General features: G+C 42.4%; 1 protein-coding gene across 1 annotated transcript in view; it reads left to right on the forward strand.

The window, feature by feature from the left end:
- Positions 1 to 10541, forward strand: part of STK4 (serine/threonine kinase 4) — a 105642-nt gene extending 95101 nt beyond the window's left edge. Inside the window, exon 11 of the mRNA XM_012467262.3 lies at positions 5514 to 10541. Coding sequence (XP_012322685.1) covers positions 5514 to 5672 — 159 coding nt within the window. The 3' untranslated portion in view covers positions 5673 to 10541. The remainder of the gene's footprint in view (positions 1 to 5513) is intronic.

Consider the following 10541-nt stretch of genomic DNA (forward strand, 5'->3'; position numbering starts at 1 on the left):
CTCCATTGAAAAATGAGAAAATTGAGGCACATATTAGATGATTTATCCAAAGGCATCCAACTACCAAGGACAGAACTCATATGGAACCAGGTCCATTTGACTTAACACCAGTGCTCTTGCCTCTAACCTGAGCTGCTTCTCTGACAGGTGTACTGCCCTTTATATTCATGTTGCCCAGCAGTGTTCCTGACCTAGGATAGCTGCCAGTAAAGTTGGTTGATTTTATTTGAATCATATTAAGCACCCTGGAGTCACTGTACCTCAGCAGCAGCACCCTGTGTGTAGTAGGTACTTGGTATTTTTATGTGAACAAAAGCAGCAAAGTAGACAGCATACCCATTTTACAGATGAGAAAACTAAATCCCAGAGAGTGTCGACAAGTAACTTGCCTAAAGTCTCCCATCACCACTGGTGGCATTTCTGAATGTGAGGACTACCTGATGTCCTATCTAATGTCAGCTAAATTCATAATTCTTCCTGTCTTCCACATTTTTCACAAATACACTCCCATTTCCAGAAACCCTTCAGGTTTCTTCCAGTTGCTTGTTGTCTCTTCTAATTCAAGTTCCTCATTCCCATCTGAGACCACCTCAGCCTGGACTTTATTGTCCATATCACTATCAGCATTTTGGACAAAGACATTCAACAAGTCTCTAAGAAGTTTCAAACCTTCCTACGTTTTCTTGTCTTCTGAGCCTTCCAAATTGTTCCAACCTCTGCCTGTTATCCAATTCTAAAGTCACTTCCACATTTTCAGGTATCTTTTCAGTAGCACCCACTCCTGGTACCAATTTACTGTATTAATCTGTTATCATGCTGCTGATAAAGACATATTCAAGACTAGGCAATTTACAAAAGAAAAAGTTTAATGGATTCAGTTCCACATGGCTGGGGAAGCCTCACAATCATGGCAGAAGGTGAAAGGCACGTCTCACATGGTGGCAGATACAAGAAGAGAGCTTGTATAGGGAAACTCCCCTTTATAAAACCATCAGATTGGCCAGGCACAGTGGCTAATGCCTGTAATTCCAGCACTTTAGGAGGCCGAGATGGGCGGATCACCTGAGGTCGGGAGTTCAAGACTAGCCTGGCCAACATGGTGAAACCCCATCTCTACTAAAAATACAAAAATTAGCTGAGTGTGGTGGCGGGCGTCTGTAATCCCAGCTGCTTGGGAGGCTGAGGAGGAGAATTGCTTGAACTCAGGAGGTAGAGGTTGCAGTGAGCTGAGATTGTGCCACTACACTCCAGCCTGGGTGACAGAGCCGGACTCCATCTCAAAAAAAAAAAAAAAAAAAAGCCATCAGATCTCGTTGAGATTTAGTCACTATCATTAGAATAGCATGGGAAAGACCCACCCATGCTATTTAATTACCTCCCACCGGCTCCCTCCCACATCATGTGGGAATTGTGGGAGCTACAATTCAAAATAAGATTTGGATGGGGACACAGCCAAACCATATCATAGATTTTCCTGAGATAATCAGGGACTAATAATCAGGAGCTGATCTGGATGTGCAAGTATGGAGTATGGGAATCACAGAATAGAGAGGATGTTCGAAGCCTATGGGAGAGATGAGATACTGAGTGGATATTTCCCATACTTGGTGGAAACACCTCAAGCTTCTTACATGGCTGGTTGAGAATTTGCTGCTTCAAGATTCTGACTGTAGCAAAACTGTAGAATCACAGTTATTTTACTGTAAGATATCCATTTGAAATGTATTTATGCCACCAAGGACCAGGAAGGTGAAATGCTACACTTGGCGCCATAAAACTATTGTCTGAGCTTGTTTTTCGGAAAAATCCTTATCTGGATGATGTGACTGAGTCATCAGCAGTGCCTGGCTGGCTGTGTTCTAATAGGTCAGATGTAACTTAAGCCCCAAAGTTGTTAGGACAGCCATAAATTAGTCTGAAGGTGGCTGAGATAAAGCAAGGGTGCTTGTTGCCCCCAGCTAGAATCAAGGGCAACAAAGCTGCCTAGAAATTGGAAACCCGGGAGAAGCTTTAGACCAGAGACAGGCAGCAATACTTTGTGAGAATTTTACTAACAGAAAAATAAGGAAGATACAGAGTCATGTTTATCAAACTTGAGGATTTATAAGAAATACTTGTATAGCTTATATATTTTATTTTTATTTATTTTTGAGACAAGGTCTTGCTCTGTTTCCCAGACTAGAGTGCAGTGGCTTAATCAAGGCTCACTGCAGCCTCACAGTGGGCTCAATCCTCTCATCTCAGCCTTTGGAGTACGTGGAACTGTGTACCACCACACCTGGCTAATTTTTTCCCCCCATACAGATGGGATCTCACTATGTTGCCCAGGCTGGTCTGGAGTTCCTGGGCTCAACTAGTCCTCCCACTTAGGTCTCCCAGAGTGCTGGAATTCAGGCATGAGCCACCATGCCCAGCATGAATAGCCTCTTTAAAATGCAAAATCCTGTGCTTCACCTCCCAGGGAGTCTGATTAAGTAGCTTTGGCTTGGGGCTCAGGAATCTGTATTTTTAGCAAGTGATTCTGATACAAGTGATCCATAGATCATACACTGAGAAACACTAAGTCTGGAAAGACTTCTGAGATCATCTAGTCAGCCCTCTGTCACAAACGGGGAATTTAAGGTCTAAGGAGGAGAAGGGGCTTGACCAAAGTTGCCGAACAAGTTGCAAAGTCAGTGCAGCTCCACTAACGTACATTTCTTCATTTTGTAATTTACTCTTCATCCTAGTGACTGGATGAAAAGCAAGTCTACCCTCCTAATTCCCAGCTCCCCTTCCTTCACGCTATTTTTTATTTTCTTTTTTTCCAGAGCACCTTCTAATGTAAAAATAATTTACTAATTTGCTGTGTTTGTTCCTGTTTTCCTTGCTTCACTAAAATGTAAGCTTCACAAGGGCAGTGATTTTGTTTTGTTTTCTTTTCACTGAAGTAACCTATGTGCCTCGAACAGCACCTGACCCATAGTAGGTGCTCAATGAGTATTTATAAGTGGATGGGTAAAAAATACTTTGTTAAACTGTACATAAGTTAACAGGAATTATGTACCAGTCCTTAGGCATTAGCACAAAATAGAATAGAATATTTTCTTTTTCACATGTTTGATTCTAGCTTGAATTAGAGGTTATAGAAACTGCTTCTTTATGGAAGATTAGAGACTTACCAATCATATATACAATAACAATAATATGAATAACAATAGCAACAATAACAACAGTGATAAATTCCATTTATGGAATATTTACATTCCATAAAGTAGGCATGGTGAAAGGCACGTCTCACATGGTAGCAAACAAAAGAAGAGAGCTTGTGTATTAAAACAGATTAATACAGTAAGTTAGTACCAGGAGTGGTACCAAATGCCAAAGACTAGGCAATATTATTCCATAAATGGAATATTTACTGTCTCTCCAACACATACCATGTGAAGTTCTGAGCTAAGACCTCACACCATTATCTCATCTAAGTACAGACGAAGGGTAGAGGAACAAACTAGTATTGTCTGTTTTCCAAAGGAGGAAACTGAGGCTCAAGAGGCGAAATTACTGTTTAAGGTTAAATAGCCAGTGCAGATTTAGGACCTGTGATCCCAAAGATTACATTCTTAACTACCCGTTACATTCAATATTAGGCTTGGGGAATTCTCTCTTTGCAGAAGGAATTGAAAATGCCAAAGACTAGGCAAGCACCGCTCTTTGGGATGTCCTTGGGCCAAGAACACTAGCCTCTAAGGTAGTGTAAAACCACAGGCTGAAAAGACGCATTTTTTTTTCAGCCCAGCTTTCCAGTATTTACCCACACTCTCAAGTCTTTCCATCCTCACATTACAAAGAACCTTTCGTCTTGAACTATTAGGGTTTCTCACTTCTCAGACACCCTCCCTGAAGCAGGCCAAGGAAAATTCCTGTGGTGACAGGTCATTTCTAGGAAGGCCACTGTAGCACTTCATACTTGCTCACACCCCACCCACTAAGGAAGGGTAGACAGAAAGAGGCTCCTTCACCCAGCTTCTATACTACTTCCCTGTTGAGGCCGCAGGAAGGGGCTGAGGATCATGATTTTCTAAATGTGGACACAACAGACCTCTTGTAAGACTTGGGTGAGCCTTTGAGTTCTTGAAACACTGTACCTATTAAAACTGGTTGTGAACACACAGAATAAAGTATCACCACCCACTGTGGATAATGTCAGCATTCATTTCCACCCCTGACAGCCAAGACTGGCCCAGCTTGGAATCAGTGAACACTTCACACATGGCAGCAGAGCCCCTTACCCCACAGCTGCAGACACAGGTTGAACACTGGTGCACCCCTGGGCCTTTATGAAGAGAAAGGCTTATAACACCCACTGCCATCTTTACACACACAGTGCACTAGGTACTGTGCTGGGAACTTCACAGCCATGATCTTATTTAATTCTTATAATTAAATAAGATGAGGCACTGCTGTCCTACTTCTGTGGATGGGGAAGGCCTGGAGAGATTGGTAACTTGTCAGAGTCTTATGGCATCTGCAACAGGCAGAACCACATTTTAAACAAAGGTTGAGTTAGTTCTAAAACCTGTGCTTTGCTAGTCTGCTCTTCTGTAACAGCAGTTAAGAGCATTGACTCGGGAGCCATACTGCCTGGATTTCAGTCTTGACTCTGCCACTTACTAGTTGGGAGACATTGGGCAGGTTACTTAGCTATCCTCCTCCTTGGGCTGTTCATCTGTAACATAAGGATAATAATGTCCTCATAGCATGGGTTGCTGCAAAGATTAAAGGAATCCATATATGTAAAGCACTCAGTGTCTGGTGCATAGAAATCACTAAATGGCAGCCATTATTATTAATTTCTGTATCAAGTCCTTTTTTTATCTGCTTGATAGAAACTTAATCTCAGAAGTTTCAGGTTTTTCCAACTACCCACCGTGACTCCCAATCCCTGCCAAGGGTTGCGTCTGTATTCCCAAGGGGCTTAGAGTGTTACCTGCTATATAGTAGCCTCACATGAATGCTGGTGATGATAATATGGCAGTGCCAAGACTAGGGGTATGAGAAGGCAGAGTTAGGGGCTGGCATCTGCATTTCGTCAGCGTCCATCCTCCGTGGTGTTGTATCCTGAAAGTGTGAAGGGCGCTGTCCAGATGCTCATCTTGTGGACAGAACAAGAATGGGGAGGCAACCATTATTTCACGTACAGCAAGTTACTGTTATTTTAATGCCCTAACAATGGATCTATATTTAATTAATTTAAAAGCTAGCAGAGGTAAGAGTATTATTCACCAAGTTCCTGGTCAAGGTACATTAAATCAAAGAGGTTAGCACTTAGAACTCTTCCAGGGATAGATTATCTCAGACAAGCTTCAAGGTATGCCATTCTTTGGAATGAATTGTCACTTTCCAACCACCACCACCCAACACTGTCTTCCTCCTGTCTCCCTTCCTTCTGGGTGCCTGGGAAGGCAGGCTTCGCCACTGTTCTGCCACTGGCCTAAGCTTCGTCGTGACTATACTTTCCACTTCTCTTCTAGCTGAAGAGTTGGACGGTGGAGGACCTTCAGAAGAGGCTCCTGGCCCTGGACCCCATGATGGAGCAGGAGATTGAAGAGATCCGGCAGAAGTACCAGTCCAAGCGGCAGCCCATCCTGGATGCCATTGAGGCTAAGAAGAGGCGGCAGCAAAACTTCTGAGCAAGGCCAGGCTGTAAGGGCCCAGCTCCGCCCAGGCTGTGGTGAATTCCGGATGGCTTGCCTCACATTTGTTAGCCAGCACTTCTGCTCTGTCATTTCTCCACAGCACCTTTGTGAACTCAGGAATGTGCGCCAGTGGGAAGGGCTCTCTTGACAGTCAGTGTGCCATCTTGATGTGTGTATGTACATTGGTCAGGTATATTATTTCAAAGGATTTATATTGGCGCTTTCAACTCAGAGTTTTAAACCCCAGGAACAGAGACTCCTAGTTGAGTGATAGCTGGGAAAGTTCTACATTGTCTTTTTGTTTTTCTTCTCCCAATAGCTTTCAATTGTTCTTTCTGGAAGACTTTTAAAAAATATATAAATATGCATATATATATATAAATTATAAATAGATTCCCCACTCAGTGTGGTGGCATCTCTGTACAGGTACAGTTTTAAACAGTTTGCCTCTTTTCTGTAAGATTATGGTACTGTGGAACATGAGAGCGAGGACATTGGGAGGCTGTTAGGGGGTCACTGAATCCCAGGAGCCAACCTCCCCCTTTTAAAGGCTACATTTAAAAATTAGGTTTAGGACAGTTCTTTTACGATGGTTTCAGCCTTGTGTGGTCATCACTGGCTTCTGGAGCTATTGGTGATGTCCAAGGGAAAGCTTTTGAGAGTCTGTATTTATTATTTGAGTCCCAGGAGAAGCCTGGGACCCTCTTTGCAAATTGACCTTTGCTCTTTCAACGCCTTTCATCCATCTCCACTCTCTCAACTGCCTAAAGTCACAGCACAGATATTGCCCAGTGCCTTAAGAGGAGAATGATCCACAGAGGGGATAGGCCTACCAGGAACTCTCAGCAAACACAGGGCTGTGTTCAGTCCACAAAGGGAAAGGGTTTTCAAAGCTCTCATTATTCATGTAAAAAATCATACACGTGGCATTTTGCTCCACATTCCTTACAGACAGGGATAGAGGGGATAGCTTTTCTGACCCACATTCAAATATGTGACTGTTTTCTTTTCTCTTTTACTGCTAAGCAGCCTGGAAAGGATACATGAATATTAGACTAAGATTTGTTCTCCAGGAGGTTCAACCTGAACACACAGAATGTCAGAGTTGGAAGGGATGATAGAGGTCATCTGGTCTGACCCTCTTGTACGGATGGATGATCAGTAAACTGAGGCTTAGAGAGGGGAAGTGGCATGGCGAAAACCACAAAGCAAGTTAGCATAAAAGCTGGGACTAGGCCGGGCGCTGTGGCTCACGCCTGTAATCACAGCACTTTAAGAGGCTGAGGTGGGTGGATCACGAGGTCAAGAGATCAAGATCATCCTAGTCAACATGGTGAAACCCCGTCTCTACTAAAAATACAAAAAAAAAATTAGCTGGGCACGGTGGCGCGTGCCTGTAATCCCAGCTACTCAGGAGGCTGAGGCAGGAGAATTGCCTGAACCCAGGAGGCGGAGGTTGCCGTGAGCTGAGATCGCGCCATTGCACTCCAGCCTGGGTAACAAGAGCGAAACTCCGTCTCAAAAAAAAAAAAAAAAAAGCTGAGACTAGAATTCAGGGTCCTCATTCCTAGGCCACTGAAACATACAGCCCCTTCTTTGGGGGAAGAGACCTGTGTCAGTTTTAGTTAATTGTCCCAGCAGAACCTTGCTAACAGAAACCTGCTCTTGCCTGGGCTCTTCAGTAGGTGACCTGGCTGTAAAGAGATTCCCTAGATGAGCCAGATCATTCAGTTTCAGCAAGTTCTTGAGCTCTGCAACATCTGCCAGATAATAGCAGACAGGCACCCACAGAGGCAGGTTTCCGGCCTGAAGCAGATCAGAGGGCTTTGCAAAAGACAGCATAGGGCCATCTTCCTGCAACTTTGGCTTAATGCCACATGGTGTTTAGTCACACAGCAAAGTTCTGTGATAATTGGGGAAGACAAATATCTTTTTATTTTCTTCCAATACTTCTTTCCCTCAGATGGGGAATCATGACTGGGTTGCACCTAAGGATACTGTAATTTGACTCCATAATTGCTTTTGCTCCTGAAACCTGGGAATCAATGGAAAGGCAGGGAATGTGCCTCTTCTGTGGCCAGATTCTGTGATTTGCAATTAAAGCAAGTTTTTAAAATATGCAAGAGGGAGTTGTTAGTCTTCAGGGCTTGGCCACTGAAATAGCTATGTGGCAGATATGGAAAATAGAGGACAATTTGAGGATCTTGCTGGAATAATAAATGGCAGCTACCATTTGTTGACCACCTATTATATGTCAGGCCTTGAGCTGGGTAGGCTCTACACTTCACAGTAACCCTGTGACTTAACTACTTTATCTCCATTTCATAGATGAAGAAATGGGTTCAGAGAAAGATTCCTTCCCAAGGCCATGCAGCTAGTAAATGATAGAACTCATAACATCGCTGTAGGGGATCAATATTTATAGGAAAAAGGAAAGTCACAAGTCTGTTTAAAATGAAGTGACCACCTTTTCTTGCATAGACTAAATAACTCTAACTGGCATTTTTAGGTTGGAAAGACAGCTGAATTAGTAAAGTCTGATAGCCAAGTAAGTTTTAAAAACCAAAGCATCTAGGATGCACACTCCTGCACCATTTGCTGTGCAAATTAATAGTTCTGTCTCTCTCTTTTTTTCTTTTCATTTTATGAGATGGATTTTCGCTCTTGTGGCCCAGGCTGGAGTGCAATGGTATGATCTTGGCTCACTGCAACCTCTGCCTCCCAGGTTCAAAGCAATTCTTCTGCCTCAGCCTCCCAAGTAGCTGGGATTACAGGCATGTACCACTACACCCAGATAATTTTTTGTATTTTTAGTAGAGACAGGGTTTCACCATGTCTGTCAGGCTGGTCTTGAACTCCTGATCTCAGGTGATCCACCCGCGTTGGCCTCCCAAAGTGCTGCGATTACTATAGGCATGAGCCACTGCACCTGGCCTCTCTTTCTTTTTTAAACAAAGAACTTTGAAATTGGCCAGACAGGAAGAGAAAGCCCATTTTCTCCCTTCCTAAGCTAAATCCAAATAAAAGAAAGTTCAGTTTTCCCTCATAACTATTCTTGGGTCATGCACTTTGATCTGGAGTTTGTTTTGTTTCAAGCATGTGTGCATCCAGCTTGCTGATCCAGCAGTCTATTGCTTACCAGTCTAGCTAGATGGAGACTTTTGGCCAGAAGTCAATTTTGTTTTGGATCAGAGAAATTTCCTGACAAGGAATATTTGTTTTCTAGTGACAGAAAGGTGAAGGAGCAAGTCCTAGTTTTTGTTGTTGTTGTTGAATACTAAATTTAAGATATATCAGCTTGCTTTCATTGAGCCCTGGGCTTCAGTCATTGCTTGAGCATTTGCAACTCAAGCTTCCAGGGAACTTCAAGGTCCTTGCTTGTTCTCTGCTTTCAAGAAACAATGACCTGATTCTGTCTTTAAAGAAATCTCAGAATTCTTTAAGAATATCTTAGTTGCTCCGTCAGTAATTTTGAAGCAGAGTCCCTTTTTTTTTCTTTTTTGTCCTTTTCCCCAAGCCACCAATTGGATGAATGAAAGTTTGATGGGGAAGAGGAAGGGTGGGAGGGTGCATGGATGAGTGGATGAATGGATAGATAGACGTATTGATAAACAGATAGAACCAGTCATCTGAAGCAGCTTAAAAATTGTAGCCTTGACTCCTTGAGACTGTAGACTTTGATCCAAGAAACATTTATTTAGCACCTATTAGATGCCAGAAAGTTATACCATGTAAAACTCAGCAGGTCTTTTCAATATCAGGAATGAGAGAGGTGACATCATGATACATCCTATGGATATTAAAAAGCTAATAGAATATTATGAATAATTTTATGCTAATAGATTTAACAACTTCAGTGAAATGGATAAATTTCTTGGAAAAATAAAAAGTACCAAAGTTCATTCAATGGATTCTAGCCTGGGCAACATGGTGAAATACCGTCTCTTCAAAAAATAAAAAAAATTAGTCGGGCATGGTGGTGCATACCTGTAGTCCCAGCTAGTCAGGAAACTGAAGTGGGAGGATCACCTGAGTCCAGGGAGGTTGAAGCTGCAGTGAGCCATGGCCTCACCACTGCACTCCAGCCTGGGTGACAGAAGGAGACCCTGTCTCAAAAAAAAAAAGAAGAAATAGATAGTCTGAATAGCCTTATATCTACAGAAACTTAATAATGCTGATAGATACAGGTATTATTATCCTCATTTTATAGATGTGGAAACTGAGGCTCAGAGAGGTAAAGTCTGTTGCTCAAGGTCATGTGGGTAGAATATGGCAGAGCCAGGATTGAAATCCAGATCTTCTGATTCTTATTCCAGTGCCCTTTCTAGCATACCATGTTGCCTCTAAAGATTGCAGCTCCTTATTTACTGCAAAATTGTTTCTGCCCAATCTACATCTACACCTCACCCCGTCCTTTCTTAAGCACTATGTTTGCGTTTTCATCAGTATTATATTCATTGTCTTTGGAATACATGTTCTTGTTTGTGTTTGGAAAAAAAATCTCTTTTACCAGCTTGCACTCGGACCAACTTGGGAAAAAAAAAGCTTAAATGCTGTTGCTATGTACAGTTTAAAAATGTGAAGTTTGTAGCTTTAACTTTTTTTAAGAAAATCTAATAACACTGGCTTAAGTGCTGACTTGAAATGCCTATTTTGTAAGGTTTGGATGTAAGTAATCAATTGAGGTCAGCAGTTTGTTTAAATATGAGACATAGCTTCCTCCATTGCCCCCACTCCTTTTTTTTTTTTTTAAGTTTGAGTTGCTTCCTATGTGTTTATGTTAGAATTGTTGTTCTCCTTTCTTCTTCCTATACCTCATCACCTTTTTTTTAAATAAACTGTCCTTTGGACCACAAACCCTTA

The sequence above is a fragment of the Aotus nancymaae genome, unplaced genomic scaffold (assembly GCF_030222135.1).
Source record: "Aotus nancymaae isolate 86718 unplaced genomic scaffold, 86718_ANA_hifiasm-v0.15.2.pri h1tg000029l, whole genome shotgun sequence".
Taxonomy (NCBI): domain Eukaryota; kingdom Metazoa; phylum Chordata; class Mammalia; order Primates; family Aotidae; genus Aotus; species Aotus nancymaae.